This window comes from Sitophilus oryzae, unplaced genomic scaffold (assembly GCF_002938485.1).
Source record: "Sitophilus oryzae breed Bouriz unplaced genomic scaffold, Soryzae_2.0 scaffold_1272_pilon_pilon, whole genome shotgun sequence".
Lineage (NCBI taxonomy): Eukaryota > Metazoa > Arthropoda > Insecta > Coleoptera > Curculionidae > Sitophilus > Sitophilus oryzae.
Window position 1 is genome coordinate 1,047 of NW_022145918.1, and position 18,444 is coordinate 19,490.

General features: G+C 29.3%; 1 protein-coding gene across 1 annotated transcript in view; it reads left to right on the forward strand.

The window, feature by feature from the left end:
- Window positions 1–5,115: 5,115 nt before the first annotated feature.
- Window positions 5,116–18,444, forward strand: part of LOC115874290 (neural-cadherin-like) — a gene marked incomplete at its 5' end in the record, with an annotated part of 116,611 nt that continues 103,282 nt past the window's right edge. Inside the window, 2 exon segments of the mRNA XM_030889397.1 lie at window positions 5,116–5,280; window positions 14,270–14,407. Of these exon segments, the coding sequence (XP_030745257.1) occupies window positions 5,116–5,280; window positions 14,270–14,407 (303 nt within the window).

Here is an 18,444-nt window from a genome sequence, read left to right on the forward strand (position 1 = left end):
AAAAAAATTGACATCAACATAGTATTGCCAACTACAGCACTTGTAAGCTTAGTTTAAATAAAGCATCTTATTTAAAAGAAAGAGTTTATTTTTCAACATTAACTTTAATAAAATTAGTTTATTTTCTCTAAAAGCAATGTAAAGAGATTGTCTCTGATCTTTAGTTTGTTAACGGTCTTTCTATTTAAATAGAGCCACTAACAGAGTGGAATTTGTAGACGAGTAATCTTCTTTAAATGGAATAGTTCTATTTGCCTACGCTAGAGCTCTCTAATAGGGAAAAATCTCAGAAAATATTGACGACTGATTCAAAATCCATTCTTTCTCGTTTCAGTACAGAAACTTTTGTTATATTTAAATGAGTTTTCCACGTATTTCCATAAGGCAAATTTAGTGGCAAACGAATACTGGAAATATCGAACTCGGAATGAGACCCTACAGGCATTATTAATTCCAGGATATCGCATGAGTTCAGTTTTTTTTTCAGTTTTTCTCTGTTCCCATACTTATTTTGCAGAATATTTTAGGCCGTTTTTGCAGCAGTTCGAGTATTCCTATATGTTTTTTTTTCAGTAGAGGGGAGGACTCGTTCGTTAATAAAATAAAATATTTGGTTTCAATAAGGCAAATTTATTTTTTCTGCGTTGCTCAATTTTACTGATGTCAGCGTTGTTAGTAATCAAAGGTTACGAAGGAAAGTCAATAATAAAACCAGGGGGAGATTCATTTAATTTGTAAAAAACTTTGGATTTGATTTGGAAAAATGTATTATTAATTTTTTTATTGAATCAAAAATTTATTGGTTTATACACTGAAATGTAAAAAAAAAAGTTTTGTCAAATTAAAAGTGTTCATGATTTTTTTAGCAAATTGTGTATAAATTATAACATCAAAAAGTAATAATAATAATAATTAATTGAAAAAATGCAAATTGTTGGTGATAACTTCATTTTGCTCCTAAAAAATAACCAAGGTATGTGTTGACATGGGTCAAAAAACAAAATGCGTAGAAGAAATGGCTCTAACGGAAAAGTTATGTTTTAGAAAAATTGGCTCATGAAATTATTGCACAGAGTATTTTAAAGTTAGGGTAAAAAACAACACTTTGATTGGCCTTATATAATAAGTCAAATCCTAAAATTTAGTCGTAAATGAATTTATCAATTAAAGTAGATATTTCTTTCTTCTTCAAAAACAGTTTGGTAAAAAACTCATGAAAATAGGGCCAAAAAAAATATTGTATTTTAAATTTCACGAAAAAAATTGAGTGTAGAATTTTTGCATGTAAAAAGATTCTATATTTTTACTACTACCAAATTTTTATGATTTTATGACAATAACGGCATATCAACTATTAGTCTCATACAAATTTTATTACCTAAAATCTGGAATGTCGTTTAGTATTTTAGCGTTCAAAATTCAGCAACAGCGCTATATTTCAATACGCTTGAAGAAGTTGAGCAACAGTCGTAAATTCAATTTCCAACTATCCCAAAACTATTAGCATACTATGGAACCAGTCCTCCCTATTGATTTTTATTATTACACCCCCGTTGATTTACTGCTAGTATCCCTTTGTTTGCAGCACATCAAATCCCACTCTTACCAGAGGCGGACCAATGCGATTTTTTAATAGCTATAATATAATTTTCGTTCATAATATTAAAGAATATGATACGAATTTCTTTCCTAAATTTTTTATTTATGTATATTATGTTTATAAAAGATGGTCCGCCTTTGATTTTAATTTATTCACACTGCAGTTATATTTTGGTCATGGACGGTCGAAGTTTTGGCAGAGTTTTTAGAAAAGCGGCGCCAAAATAAAATATACAGGAGTGGTCCGAACTGTATCTCAGAAACTTAAAGCAACATATTTTACTGGATAAAAATAAGCAAAAAGTTCATATAATGTATGTCCCAAAATGCTTACTTTCGGAGATACAGGGTGTAGAAGTTTCATTTTTATTTCGATTTTTTACAAATAATTTCTGAAGTAACGTCAATATTTGGATGAAAATTGGTGTTTGGGAGTTTTTTGACATGAGAAATTTGATTTTGATGTCAATATGACTCCTATTTGTAGGGGGCGCCACCTACATGTGTTTTAACTGTTTTGAAGGGTAATAACTTTTTGTCCGTACCTGTATAAAATTACTGAGTGAAAAATATACATTTCCGTGATTTTCTACGTAAAAAATGTCTCTTGGTAATAATCGCTACGTGCAACCGTTCTCAAGATATTTACAATGGAAATAGTCAATACATGTCATTATTGACTAATAATAAACATGTTGAGTAGATAGTTATTTGACTGAAATGAGAAATTTGGGAACTTTTTATTTTTTTAAAGTAATAAATTTTTCTTCGAAAAAATGATGATAAAACAGTTTCTGTTGAACTTTTGGCACAAAAAAACATTGCAAATTTATGATTTTTGTGTAATAACTAATTAGTCAACATGTTTAATTTATGTCAATGATGAAAGGTAGTGGTAATTTCGATTCCAAATATCTCGAGAACCATTACTCGTAGCGATTTTTACCAAGAGAACTTTTTTACGTACAAAACATCGTAAATGTGTATTTCTTAATTAGGTAGTTTTTTAGAGGTACGGAAGAAAAGTTATTACTCTTCAAACCAGTCAAAAAATACATAGGTGGCACCCTCTACAAGTAGGAGCCATATTGACATCGAAATCAAATTTCTTATGTCAAAAAACTCGCAGACACCAATTTTCATCCAAATATTAACGTTACTTCGGAAATTATTTGGAAAAAATCGAAATAGAAATGAAACTTCTACACCCTGTATCTCCAAAATTAAGCCTTTTAAGACATACATTTATAAGAACTTTTTTACTTATTTTTATCTGCAGAATATGACGCCCAAGTTTCCGGAATACAGTTCGGACCACCCTGTATATAAAAAAATAATATAGGAAATTAAAATTTGCATTTTCTGAATTTATAGCTATACAATATTTGTTCTGTTTTATTTAAAAGTACCTTTTTATTACTACTTAAAATTAATTTGGTTTTATTATTCGAAATCACGTTTAATTGTTAATTTTTCACAAGAATTATTAAAGTCGGTTTAATATTTAATATTATTTTAAATAGAGAATCAGAAAATATTACGAAATATAACAAAGCAAACATTTGTTATATAAAAACAATTATCTCTTTGATATATTTTCGTAGTAAATCTCGAAAGTTTATTTATATAACATTTAAATAAATTTAGAATTTTAATTTAACTTCTCAACGCAGTGGAATAATTGTTCTCTATACAAAGCGCTGTTTTTAATTAATACTAATTTAATCACACTAAACTGTAAAGTACATCTTTTTAATAAACGTTTGAACTTAAAATGTAGGTTTTATAGAAAATAAATTGTCCAACTCCAAATTAAAATTGTTAAAGCTAATCAAAACGTAAGAGATTGTGTGCTTTTTATCAAATTTATAGGCATTTGCTAAATCTATTAGCTTCTTGATATTTTTAGTAGAATTTTAGTGCCTCCACTGTGTAGAACAATATTTTACCACGCATAATCGACTATCATTATTGTGCAAAAGTCGTTTTTCGAAATTGTGTGAAAAAAAAAGGTATAAAAGTCCCTTCCGGTCCCATTCAAGCACATAAATCAAAACTTTTAACACCCGCTTTGTAAAAGTTTTTTCAAACTTTGCTTCTGAAAACTTTCGAACTGCCTGGAATTATGTATTACTTTTTATTTCTAGTATTTTGGGCACTTGTAGGTTTTAATATTTTTTTTATTATACACAGTATACTATTGTTAATTAATCTAACAATGAATTATACAGGGCGAGCCCGAACAGTATTCCGGAAACTTCGGCAAGCATATTCTGCAGATCAAAATACGTAAAAAAGTTCGTATAAATGTATGTCTTACAATGCTTAGTTTCGAAGACAAAGGGCATAGAAGTTTCATTTTTATTTCGATTGTTTCCAAATAATTTTTGAAGTAACGTCATTATTTGGAATAAAATTGGTGTTCTGGAGTGTTTTTGGACATGAGAAATTTGAGTTTGATGTCAAATTTTCTAGTCCGTAGGTACCTGTATAAAACTACTGAGTAAAAATATACATTCCCGTGCCTTTTTACGTAAAATGCCACATGGTCAAAACCGCTACGAGCAACCGTTCTCAAAATATTTAGACTGGAAATAGTCAATACATGTCATTATTGACAAAAATAAACACGTTGGAGTAGATAGTTATTTGACTGAAATAATAAATTTAAGGAAATTTTAATTTTTAAATCAATCATAAATTTTTCTGCGAAAGAATGTTGGTAAAACAGTTTTTGTTGAACTTTTGGAACAAAAACATTTCAAATTTATGATTTCAGTCTAATAACTATTTAATCAAATGTTTAATTTATGTCAATGATGATAGGTATTGATAATTTCGATTCCAAATATCTCGAGAATCATTACTCGTAGCGATTTTTACCAAGAGACCCTTTTTACCTAAATGTATATATTTTTAAGTCAGTAGTTTTATACAGTTACGAACGAAAACTTATTACTCTTCAAACCAGCTAAAAATATGTAGGTGGCGCCCTCTAGAAGTAGGAGTTATTTTGACATCAAAATCAAATTTCTCATGTCAAAAAACTCCCAGACACCAATTTTCATCCAAATATTGACGTTACTTCATATATTATTTGGAAAAAATCAAAACATCTACACCCTGTATCTCCGAAATTAAGTATTTTTGGACATATATTTATACGAACTTTTTTACTTATTTTTATCTGCAGAATATGCTGCCGAAGTTTCCGGAATACAGTTCGGACCAACTTGTATATAAAAAGTAAACAAAAGAATACCGGAAACCGTTTGATCTCATATCAAATGATTGCAGTAATGCCTTTTATATATTCCCGTTTTTATTTTACACCCAATCGATGTGATTGTTTTATTACCATCGGTTTTCGGTGTTTATCCGGATTTTCAATTGATTTTTATTCGCTGGAAAATTCGGACAAACACCGCTACCAAAATCCATTTTGTTTTGTCCGATATTTGAAAGCATCGTCCTAGTTGGCTTTTTTGTTTTTGTTTTTGGTTTGGCATGACCTAGTATGAGCTAACACTGGTAGCGTCAGATAGTCTGAATGAGAATTACACCACGGTAGTGATTCATATCAGGGACGTCAACGATTTGCCGCCCAAATTTGACTGTAGCGTCTACGAAAAGACGGTGGAAGAAGAGTTTCCTGCCACTTACCCCACGCTGCTGAAACAGGTCAGACATATTAGTCTATTTTTTAATATATATATATATATAATATCCTATAATAAATAAAAATATTGAAGAAATCAAGACCAAGTTCTCGTATATTACAGGAGAAAACAAAATATTATTTTCTTGAATATTTGAAACACTCTGTTAAATGGTTTGCCTTAGTATGAAATTAAAAAAAAAATATATATATATATCTTCCAGGTGCATCTTTTCTTCATAGTTTGTACATTGATAATTCGTAATTATTTTTTATGGAGATATTGCTTTTGAAGAAGACCAATAAATAAAATGTATATAGTAAAAAGTAGTATATAGTAACCAAAGTATATAGTAAGGATATATACTGGATATAAGTTTGATGTTGATTTTAAGTGTTTATTGTAATTTCACTGGCATTAAAAGTCATCTTCGGTCAATCTAAACATTTCAATCTTCCCAAATTCCGACAAAGCTGAATTTTGGTAAAGGACCTTTTTTTATTTTTCTCGTAAAAAGTTTTTTTTAAATAGCTCAGATCAAAATTGGAATTTATAATATTATCTACAATAATGATTCTTATATTTTTTTTCTTTGGAATTACGCTTTTGCGATATTCCTATGAAAAACTCAATTTTTTTATTTTTTTTTATTGATATTACAAGAACATTAAATACTATTTCATAGATGTGTTCATTCGAACCTAAAGCAAAAAACATGCTTTTAATGCTAAAACTGCTGAATACCTTCAATAAAAATAAAGTTATTGAGATGAATCAAACATCAAACCATCGAGAAGAGATGCACCATAATGATTAAGTAATTTTTAAATTTCTTGCGTTGTTGAGTCACTCTACAGAGTGTTTCAAACTTTCGTCGAAATAACAAAAGAGACTCGCCCTTATAACTTTTTATTTTCTCAGTCTAAAAAACGAGAGTTGGTATGTCTCAGTACACGACATAAATCAGGACTGATTGACGAATTTAGTGATTTTCGACTGCAACTTTTGATTTTTAAATGGTCCCCTCTATATTTTTTTTTTCATTTTATTCGATAGAAAATGACATTCTGAATAGAATGACATCTCATATGTCAACTTTTGACATTTTAGCTTAAAGAAAATAGTGTTTTAAATTTCAATCTAGAGTGTCATGAGTTCATAAATATTTGACTTGAAATAGCAAGTATGTTTAACAAACTATGCATAAAATTCCGTAAAAATTGTAGTCACTGCTGGTGAAACAGGAAGTGGCCAAAACTACTGAATACTTCAATCAATCCTGATTTATATCATATACACAAATACCAAATCTTGTGTTTTTATCCCAAAAACTAAAAAAGTTACAGGGATAAACCACTTTTCAGAAAAAACTCAGTATTTTTATTGAATATTTTCAATATTTTGTGGATATTTTAAGCAAGACCTTTGCATATTATGTGCATTTAAAAAAATAAATAAATATTTGAATTTCTCTAATTATAAAATTAAAATTAACATGACAGAGATCTTCTAGAAAAATACAATTTAACTCTTCATTATCCTTCACATGGTTATTAATCAGAAACTTTAAATTAACCTTTAATAGTTTATTCATTAGCCTCTAAGGCGTTTTAAAATTAGCATAGTATAGAATATGGCCAAATTAATAGGGGTGAAGCTTTCAATTAAATCCAGATTTTAACTTTTATAGTCTAATATAAATTCTCATTGCTTGAATAGTAGCTAGTAAAATTTTCTTTGGAAGAGTTTGCCGCACTTTGGCGAAATTTATTTAAATCCGTGTGAATCGATTAAGCATCCTTAATGAGAGTTTTAATTGGTTGTACTTAAAAGTTATTAGGAAAATACGATTAGAATAATGAGATAGTTCACATTATTGTTCATAAATATTGTACATATTTTTTTAGTACTCATATCTATTTGTACTTATTTCTGTTTGTACTTATTGGTCACTTATATCTATTGGTACCAGGGTTAAGTTTAAAAAAAATGAACTAAAATGAGTATTTAAAAAATTAAAGATTTTTAAAATTCAATTGGCCAATCAACTAGTAAAAACTGGTTTGATTTCATTTATTTGATAATTTAACACTTACTAAATTATGGTTTTTTTAGTGGTAAATTTATCTTAATTAATGGTTAATTTATCTTATTTTATCTTATAATTATAATTATATATTACCATTAAATGGATAAGACGGGTTAATAAGGGGTAATTTTACCTCAACTTAACACTAAAATAAAATATATACTTTAGCTACAGCAGATTACTTAAAGAGACATTTTGCGGCTCCTTGTTCCTTATTAAAAACTATATAACACTATAAAACTTTTAATCAAAGTCTAATTAAAAGTTGTATGCTATTAATCTGCGTCCATTCTTATTTTTCATTAGTATGCTAATTTCTTGAACGTCGTCCTAAAGGAATATAAATTAACTATCAAGGCTAAATTTAAAGTAGTTCGGTTGACAGGAAGCCAGTTAGGATCCATTGAAGAGTTATAATTTCTTGTCGAAAGTTCGTCTAATTGATTTAGTTAGGCATTTGCAATTCAAGCCGCGTAAGCAAATTGTTGTCGGAATTACAGCTTACAATGAATGTTATGTGAAGTTTAGGCGTGATAAAGTTTTAGCTTCGAATTTTATTACAACTTATTAAAAAGAAATTTCGCTGAGGATCCATTAGTTTGCTAGAAAGTTAAGTTCAACTCGGTATTTTATTATTTTTATCTAAAAATATATTTTAACAAGCAGTTTAAAAACTACTAAAGAAATCTTTCAATCAACGCTACTCAATCTTGTATATAAAGACCGCTGGAAATATACATATCGTCTGGGAACAACAAAACTCAATATTTCGTGTTACTTCATTTTTTTCAGACGTAATAGGGAGATAGCAGATATTCGTCTTGCAGAAATAAAATAAAAATATATTTCTGGAGTTAGCAACCTTTATTGTTTGAAATTTTGAAAATGGAGTGAATATTACCCAACAGATTTAGAAATATAATCAATTAAATTTAAAAGTATGATATTCATAACCATATATTTATAATATCGTCGGTCTAGAAGCCAAACATACAAGTCCAAAACGAATAAATTTTTAATGCAGTTTTAAAGAACTGAAGTAGCAGCATTTTGGACTTAATGAATATGAAAATAATTTAAAAATTAAACTTATAATTCTTAGAAGATATGGTAAAATCCTTCCATGCTTATCCTATTTTTTTTACAACGGTAGTAGACCGAGCTTGGAAAACAGTGCGGTCATTATAGGATGAAAACAGCGTGATTTTATTAAATTTTTAATGTTTTTCTCCTTATTTTTTTTAATTTTTATAAAGATTATGTATCATTTACGATGAAAAACATTGAAAATAAAACTGATTAGGTATTATGGAAATTCTTGTACAAGTAATTAATGTTACTTAAACTATTTATAGCATGCCGATGAATTGCTCGTATATAGAGAATTTCATTTTTCCCCTTACCCCTTACGGATACGTATTTATTACGTATTTACTGAACGGTATTAACTTATACAGTATATTTTTCTCTTTCTAATGGTATAAAAAAAACTTATTAACGTAAAAAATGGTGTTAGCAGGTTATCACGTTTCACTGACGATATATTTTTAATTAGTAATTAGACAATACGGGTGTTGCTCTTCAAAGTTCAGTTAAGCTCAGTTAAAAAAATATGTAGGTGGCGCCCGTACAAGTAGGAGCAATACATCGAAATCCATTTATCATGCCATAAAACACTCAAACATGATTTGTCTCCGTTTGGTTCCATTAGTTTTGAAAACAATTCAGACCACCCTGTGTACAGGGACATCTTTTATAGAGAGAGATTTACAACTATTATTCTCCTATAATGTTCCCACAATAAATTCTTCCATTATTAAAATCCATCGACTTCACGCCGAGCGATATATTAAATTCTCGTAAAAAAGTTACTCTCCTTTTAATAATCCTTATTACGTCGTCGGCATTAAAAAAAGGCTTATAATCGATTGCCATGCCATCGAATAAATTGCCTCCTCATAAGTAGCGCTGCTCAAGCCCATCCCTATATAAGAGGAGGAAGTTTTATTAGCTTCTGCCGATCAGTCGGCAAGAATTTATATTGGGTTTTAAAAGTTGCCGCCATCACCCCCAGTTCTCGCAGCTAATTGAAACTGTCAGGCTTATCGTTTTTAGTTTTATTCGTCTATTTGGAGGCCATTAAGTGAACCGAACTTTAAAGGAAGGCTTCGCGACGATTATCAATTATCTATTAAAGTTTAGTAATTTGAGAAGCGCGAAGTTGGCGACGGAGTGAGAAAAAATGGTAATTTGTCGGATATGCTTTGCGTAAATAGATAGATAATAATACAATTATAAAATTCCTATAAAAGTATTTTTATACGCTGTGCTGGTTAAACTTAATCACGTGACTATAAGTTTATTTGGTATGAACTGTATTGTTTTTTTATTAAGACTTTTTAATATGATCAGTGTACCTATTTCTATATTAACTGAAAGCTCTTTTTTCTCTTGATGAAGTCACTAAAATAGAACAAAATATAGAGAAAATTAAGAACAAATGAGTTTATTTTCCTACTATTAAAAACAATTTACAGACCGCTAGCCTGAAAACATCTTTAAATATTTTTATTAATATACCGGGTATGCCTCTCGAAAGTGGCTCACCTCTATAACTCTTTTATTTTTCAGATAACATAAACGAGATTTGGTATATTGTTATATAACATAAAAATTAGGATTGATTGACGTATTCAATCGTTTTCCTGGCCACTTCCTGTTTCTGGAAATGACTACAACTTTTGGTTTTAAATGTCACCCTCAGTATATTTTTACTTTAATCGATAGAAAATGACACCCTGAACTATAACATATCATATACCAACTTTTGACAATCTCGCTTAAAAAATCGTATTTTAAATTTCAATCTAGAGTGCCATCCATGCCTGTGTTAAAAAAACTAATTTTTAATCAAGGAGCCTTGGAAAAATGGAATTTGATCGTCTAATCGTTTTCCTGTCTTATCTGTATTTACAATGTAATTTTTCAAATGGAACAAAGATTGCTTCATTAACATATTTGGAAAAATTTTTTACAGATAATTTGGTACCTAAACTTAGTATTTCGAGTCAAATTTTCGTTATGAACCGCATGTTACAATTTCAAATAAACCATATGCTTAGGTGTCAAAGTTGACATATGATATGATCTATTCAGAATGTCATTTTATCGAATAAAGTAGAAATAACCGAGGAGGCCATTAAAATTAAAATACATACCAAATCTCCTTTTTATCTGAAAGAATAAAAAAGTTATAATGATTTAGTCACTTTTGAGACGCACCCGATATAAATAAATAATTGTATAAAGATGAAGAAATATAAAATGACTATAAGATGAACATTTCATTTTCCTAAAAGACGGATATATCGAACATTCTCTAGTACAGCTCTCGTTCTAAGTGGTAGAATACACAAGCAGTGGCGACGCTTGTCTTTAACTAATTTGCCGTAGGTTTGCACAGCATTTACCACTGATTTGAATTCTTTCTTCAATGAGTCGATGGAGATTTAGATGCTAGCCGTTTAATCCAGTACTTTAATCAGTTTAATTAACATCTGAAGTTGGCAACAGTAAGGCAAGCCTCGAACTATATTCATTGAATATTCAAAGATTATAGCTATATCTGCTTATATTTTTGAATAGGTATGATTAATTTTTATTTTAATATAATTAATGTTATGTTACATTTTTTATTAAATTAACTATTAAATTAGAAATATCTATCCAATTTATTCAATTTTAATTTTATTAATTTGTATATAAAATTATATTTTTTTAGTTTATACAATTATTTATATTTATTTTATTCTTTATTCTTTATTCGTTTTATTTTCTTAGAATTATATTCTTATGCAAGACTTGCAGTAACGGTAGCTGAGAAGACTATAAAGAATCATTCAAAAGAATGCCTATAATATTATTCTTACTACTTTTATTGAAGAGTTAAAATTTAAATTTATAAAAATAGAAAACAAATTTCTTGCAGTATGGGTATATAATAAAATTATATAGGATTCTTGCCATAACTGCTGATATAAATTTAATTCTACGCTGTGTTAAATAAAATGTGTGTTAATTTAAAATTTTACATACAGTGCGTTTGTAAAATGGTGTCAAATTTCAGGGGGTGATTCCTTATCAAAAGTATAGAAAAAAAGCGGAAATATAGAAGGAATGAAAAGGCGTTGTTTTAAACATACAGGATGTCAAAAATTAAAAAACAAATCTTAACACGCTGTAGCCTATTTTATTTAAAATTTTCAATATTTCTAGCAATAGTGGCCTAATTTAGGTCTAACTAAATAAAAACTATTAAATCTGTGGTGTCCAACGGGACACCTATATCAATAATTGTTAAAAATTGCGCTAGTGACTGTTCTTATCATTTTTATATTTTTTGGATAGGGGAACTAAAAATACAACTTTTTGTACAATATCTGGTAGATTAAACCTCTACAGTTCACTTCAAATAAACATTTAGTACATGATTAAGCTTGACCGGCTCAGCGTTGCCAACTTTTATATATTTTAATAAATATAATAATATAATAAATATTTTCAGAAACAAAAATAAATTAATTATAAATATATAAACAGTTATTATTTACATCAACAAAACTCACCTTCTTAGAAGCACTTAAGGGACTGAGCCATTACTACCATTAATTTCCCATTCAAAATATTCTAATAAAGTTGCGATGAGTTTTACGGCTGTTAATTACAGCTATCTTACACTTCGCACTAAAAAGAGGTTCTAAAAGAACAATATTCGACTACAAGGTCTGCAAGTAAACATTTTCAAGCTAAAGTATCACAACACTATTTATTTAAACCAAAAAACTTGTAATACAATACAAAAGTGTCAAAACGAATGACAATGTCAGGAAATAAAAGAAATAAATGTGGCAACTTGACAGTTTGAACAGAATGAATTTGAAAATCGCTCCCTCGATTACGTAAAATTTTAATTGATATGTTTAATGTATTAAATTTTATTTTTTCTTTTTTGACATATCAGTATAGCTGCGTTTTATATACAGTGAAGCAATTTAAAATTTAATTTCTAAAATAGGCAAGATATAAAATATGGATAAAGGAAGTGAATTTCCACCGCTAAATTAAACCATTTTCTTCAGGTATTCTCAGTAGGTACTGCGCCAGCATCATATTCATCAGGCTCATTTATTATGCATATTGCTTTAAAGTGTTTATAAATTACAGAAAAAATTTAACAAATTTTATATTTCTTCACACCATTATTCATCCTTTATTTATTCATCAGATATATTTTTTTATTTATTTCTATTACATTGTATTCTGTAAATATTAATGGTAGTTTCCACGTAAACAAAACAATCCTTTAGAATGTTTGATGACCGGATGATACAAGGTAAGAAAATTAGAGTGTGTTAGAGCAAGAGAGATTGTGTGTTGGTAGTGCACCCGACAAATGCATTTGCTACCCGTTTTACGTTGATTTATTGTAGAAGCTGCTCGTTACAAACAAAATACAAACGGTTGGCCGGGCTTTATCTGTAGCCGATGGCGAAGCTGAAATAACTACGTACATATGGGGTACTACGTACATACGTGTACTCTGGGACACGAATAATGCATGTAGTTTTACGAAAGTTTAAAAGATTTATTTCCGAGGAGATTATTTTTATAAAATAACATTCGAGATACTTCCTGTAACGTAATATATAAATAGAATGCAACGTTAAACAACTGTTTAAGGTTGTAGCTAGAGTTCAGTAACTTGAAACTATATTTATGATATTAAGTTTTATCTCAGCTGAGGACAATATTTTAAGTAGGTACAAGAGTTCCTCGTTTTACGTTCCTTGAAACTACCGCTTAAATCGAAACCGAGTATATTGAAACAAAATTTTTATAACATACTCAAGGTTCAATCTGGGATTCTTGAAAACGCTCTTCGTTTTTTTAAAAATGCATTCTGACCCTGTTCTATCGGTTTTATTTCCTTCCACGTCGTTCTTCAAGGTGTTAACAATCCAGGACCCCAAGTATTTGAAGGAGATCAAGATCTACCAGCCTACAGCTACACTGGTGTAGACATTCACACTCACACACAACAACCACACCTACATCAGTGTACACTAGTGTAACTGCCTTCCAACATCATCAGTACGGTAAGGAATCAGCAAGCGATCACAACGATCCCAAAAAATATAAACCAGGAAGCAAACGATGCACGAGGCACCGTCTGTAACCTAGTAGATGAAAAAAAAGATGATGAAAACAAAAGGAGCAAACGGAAGCCTAAGACCCCAATTTGCAGCCTAGAAGAAGCATAAGTATATGTATGTGTGTTTATAAAAATATGTATACTAGGGCTGGCATTTCTGGTCTTGGATGCCGATTTTCGTGTACGAAGAGTCTTATTGGGCCAACACGCTTGAAAAATAAGATAATACTGAATAAAGACAGAAGACAAATTGATCATGTTTTTTCTTCTATCATTGTTTCTTCTTCTATTGATCATGTTAGTTATAATTACTATCGTTGTTATTAATCTGATTTCTATATACGTTACAGGAATGAAATCAACATTTATTTATCAGTACATAGTACAGATGTGTATTTTATAACAGCACATATTGTATACACTATTTTGTAATCCCGTCTACAAAACCGAACTTTAAAACAAAGTACCCTACTCGTAAATTCAAAAAGCCCGCCATGCATTATATCCAAACGTCCAAAAGCGTAACAGAACAGACACACATTTCTCCTTCGAGAGCGGCACAATAAAACCGAGCCAACCTCACACAACGGTATTTATCCTGTTCTCTTGGTCCCGTCCTCCTCCGGCCGTCTAATATTTGTTTAGCGCCCGCAGGGGACAGGACTCTAATACGTCCTCATCTCACGTTTTTCTTTTTTCCTGTACAAACAGGTCACCGCCACGGACGGGGACAAGGACAGGCCGCAGAACATCGTCTATTTCTTGACGGGACAGGGCATCGATCCGGACAACCCGGCCAACAGCAAGTTCGACATTAACAGGACGACAGGAGAAATATTTGTACTCAAGGTAAGTGCTCTAGAAGCTTTTGTTTTTAAATTTGATTTTAGGTTATTGTGAACGGGTAACCTTAGATCTTGAGGAAGTTTTCTATGTCAGCTATATCGACAATTTCAACAAAAAACTCGCGAATATTTTCGAAACTAAGAAATATGCATTTTATATCCTTTCTAATGCTATAGTTAGAGATATCTTTACAATCAATATCAGATACAACAAATTATAGCTTATGTGTTATTCTGATGTATAAGCTATATTATTGTAGTTTCATTAAAACCCATTCAGTAGTTTTTGCGTGGAAGAGTAAGAAAAGGTTAGTATTGGGTCGAGACTTCGAGGAATTGAGTTGGTGTTCGACAGTGGTCACGCTATTAGAACTCTGAATTCAAAAATCATATATCAAAATCTATATCTCGAAATCCATTAGAAAAAATTGATTTTCAAAAACTTTCTTAATATTTCTGCTATATTTTCTTCTCAGACAGTATGTGAAAATCTTTATAAATATAAAAGTTACATGAAAATTGCTATGCACTAAAAGTAAATGGATGGGTTCTTTAAAATTTTTGAATGAAAAAAAATAAACCTATCGAATTTTTGTTAATTTAAACATCTTTTAAAAGACCCGAACTTCAAAATAGAAAAAAGTTTCAATATCTAAAGTAGTTCTTGAGTTATCACGTGTTATGTGTTAAAAAGTTGACTTTTTAAATTATCTGGATTACTGATGTTTTCTAGTTATAAAAAATGGACACCCTAATGATATCCTTATAATTCCATTTTGGATACTCAGAAACGTATCTAATGATTTTATCTAGTTATCTTTTGGAAAAAAAAGGATTTTAAAAAATAAGCTGTTTATGATCGGGATTTTACTTTACTTCACAGGGAATGTGTACCGGAGAAAGGTGGCAACGCCGTAACAGCACACCGTCGCATTTCTCTCACTCCGACTTAATCAGATCTTTACTTCCACACATGTAAATACCAAAAGTAAGAGTTGCCAACACGGTATATCAGATATTATGTTTCAGCTTATTAGTACTTTTTAAGAGTTTCTTAAAATTGAACGTTTTTCAACACACAGTGTAACAAAATACCTACTTAATTCTTACTGAAAATATCAATACAGGCAATATACATTCAGAAATTGCAAAATCCATTACTGTATTAACAAGAGTTGTTATTTTTCTTATATAAAGATTTCTCTTTCTTCAGTAAAAAAAACCTTATGAAATATATAAATCGATCTTTGTGGATGGTTATCTGTCTCTCTCTTGATAAAAAACAAACATTAAGACTACAGAATCGTAACACTACAACATTCGGCAACGTTACAAAGCCAAGGTTTCACCTTGTAACAACACCCCCGAGGGTTTTTCCTTATAATTTATTTATCCGCACCGCTGAGACCATAAATTTCACCCTTAAATTAATGTTAATTAAGAAATAAACAACCTCACCAACATAAACTTTGGTTAACTCAGGTTTGGTATTTTCTGTTTTCAATTATGTTAGTGGTTATTTTTTTTTTTTTTCTAAAAATACAATTGAGTCTCGGAAACATAGAAACAGCAAGATATAGGGTAGTACAATACATTTACCTTTAGTACTTAAATTTTATTTTTGTCATTGACGGAAATATGGCAGAAAAATTTAAATTTCCAGTTTTTGTTTACATTTTTTAATAGTTTATTTAGAAATAATCTGGAAACTCATTCTCCAGAAAACTTCTTTAACTTCATCTTTTGGTGATGCGAAACAAAATTTTTCTGGAACTATCATCAACTTTATTTTTTTAAATAGGAGCTTGATTTTCTTAATTTCTTTTTGAAAATCTTCTCTATCCAATTTATTTTGTTTATATGTACTTTTCCAAAAAAAATTGTTGTTTATTACACACACACACACACATTACAAGAGACTACTACATTATTGTATTTAGTAGTTTTTTGTCATAATTTCTTTAACTATTTCCACCTTATACACCTATCAATTACTAGAATATTAAAATGCCACGAGCTATATACTTTGGGATAATGATACATCGTCAGCAGAAAAAAATACCCACCAGCTGGACATTATCACTTAACGAATATAAAGAGAAAACATTTCAGGTCTCGTTATTTATTTTGCTACCTTTTCATAACTGAATATAAGACATTTTCCTTCTTGGCCTACGGCCTTGCGATCCATCAAGCTAAAGTGGAGAAAGAGAACAATAGAATAAAAAGACGGACAGTGTTGCAAATCTTGACAATCCGTAGGCTAGGTTTAGCTGAATTTAGTCCAAAAAAATAATGAGTATACTCACAATATATTTTGCATCACTGTAATTAACCAGTAGACTTACTTAATCTAATGATTAAAAACCGTGCTAAATTATAAAGCCTCAAAAAAATTATCCACCAACAACAATGGAGAATAGTGAGGAAAAAGTAAACAAACTTAAGTGGAAAAAAACCTTTACATGGAATTTATTTTTTCAAGAGGCGGTAAATCTTAATAAAACGAAAATTAGAACAGAAAAGAATACTTAATTCTTAATTAGCGTTACTTTAGAGCCTAGTCAGCGCTAGAGGTGGTCTGGTAATATTATTACGTGTAAAACTACAGGGATGAGGTTAAAGGTTGAAGTGTTAGGTTCCCCAGCATTACGGGATATCGTGTAATGGTTTTTGTTCTTTCTGTCTTTTGACTGACCGTTAGTAAAGTCGTTTTGTTAAAAAATGAGATTGTTACATTGTTACATTTGATTTTATTACTGATGTTTAAGCATCAGTGATACTCTCTTATAGGGTAGCTCCATTGTTGTCGAAAGTATAGAAGCTAAAACTTAAAGAGACTAGTTTAATATAAATAATATCGTATTGACAGTTACCAACATACAGACTTATTTTGGAACATTATTTATAATTCATGTCTATTTAAAACCAGTAGAATATGTTTTATCTTTAACAACATATGTTATGAATGGCCCAAAATAAAAAATTGTTTTGTTCTAATATCATAGATTTTAATCTAATGTTTATTATATTTTTCAAACAGGAATTGTGTATCGGATCCTGACAAATTATGGAATTACTTTTTTTTAGAAATTATTTAATTATTTAGGAATTAGTAGAACAAATTAAGTAATGATCAGATTGTTTGATTTATATAGGTACATTAAAAGAAATTAATTTCATTTTTTCTTTAATACATCAATTTAACAGTGAATTATATAACTTTTGGAACATTTTATATATTTTTCTATATTTTATATTACACTAAATATTTCAATTCAGTAATGATTACACACATGCACGAAAGGATTGTACCTTTTTAAAAAAGCAATCATACCCATGGAATATTAACATTTTAGATATTTTGTAAAGCAACAAATGTACAGTTAAACAGTTGCTAAAACCGATAATATTGCTAGCCCATTTGTTTACAAAAAGAAAACTATTTAAATCTTTGTACAAGAGTAATACTAATTAAATATACCACCATTATTTCCGCCCAAATATTAATTAATTACATACTTAATTGTGTTGGTTAATAAATTATTCTAAATAAATGTTGATTTCAATCAGAAATCAATATAATAATAAGTTATGAATGTGAACGTACCTATTGTTATAAACAAGCATTCATCAAAAAATAAAATAAAATTTATAAGGTGTTACTTTTTACCTAATACCTAAATCCTACCTCTCTAATATACATATAAGATTCAGTTTTTTTAGTTTTTGGAGCAATTATTAATCATCACAAACAGTCAATTAATGTAATTTGAATACTGGGATCAAATAAATTCGTCTTATTTTTATATTTTTTAATAAAATAAACAAACTATATCGACAATATTCGTATCTGTACTCTTTAAAAATTTGTTATATCTTTAAAAATAATCTAAAATGTCAATATTGTATAGGTATATTGATAAATGAGGTCTAAATTATAAGAAAATGCATTTTCTACAAAAACTTGAAGAGATACGTAAAAAATTGTATAATATAATTTGATAGACAATTAAATTATGCATCTGATTTTCGTAAAAT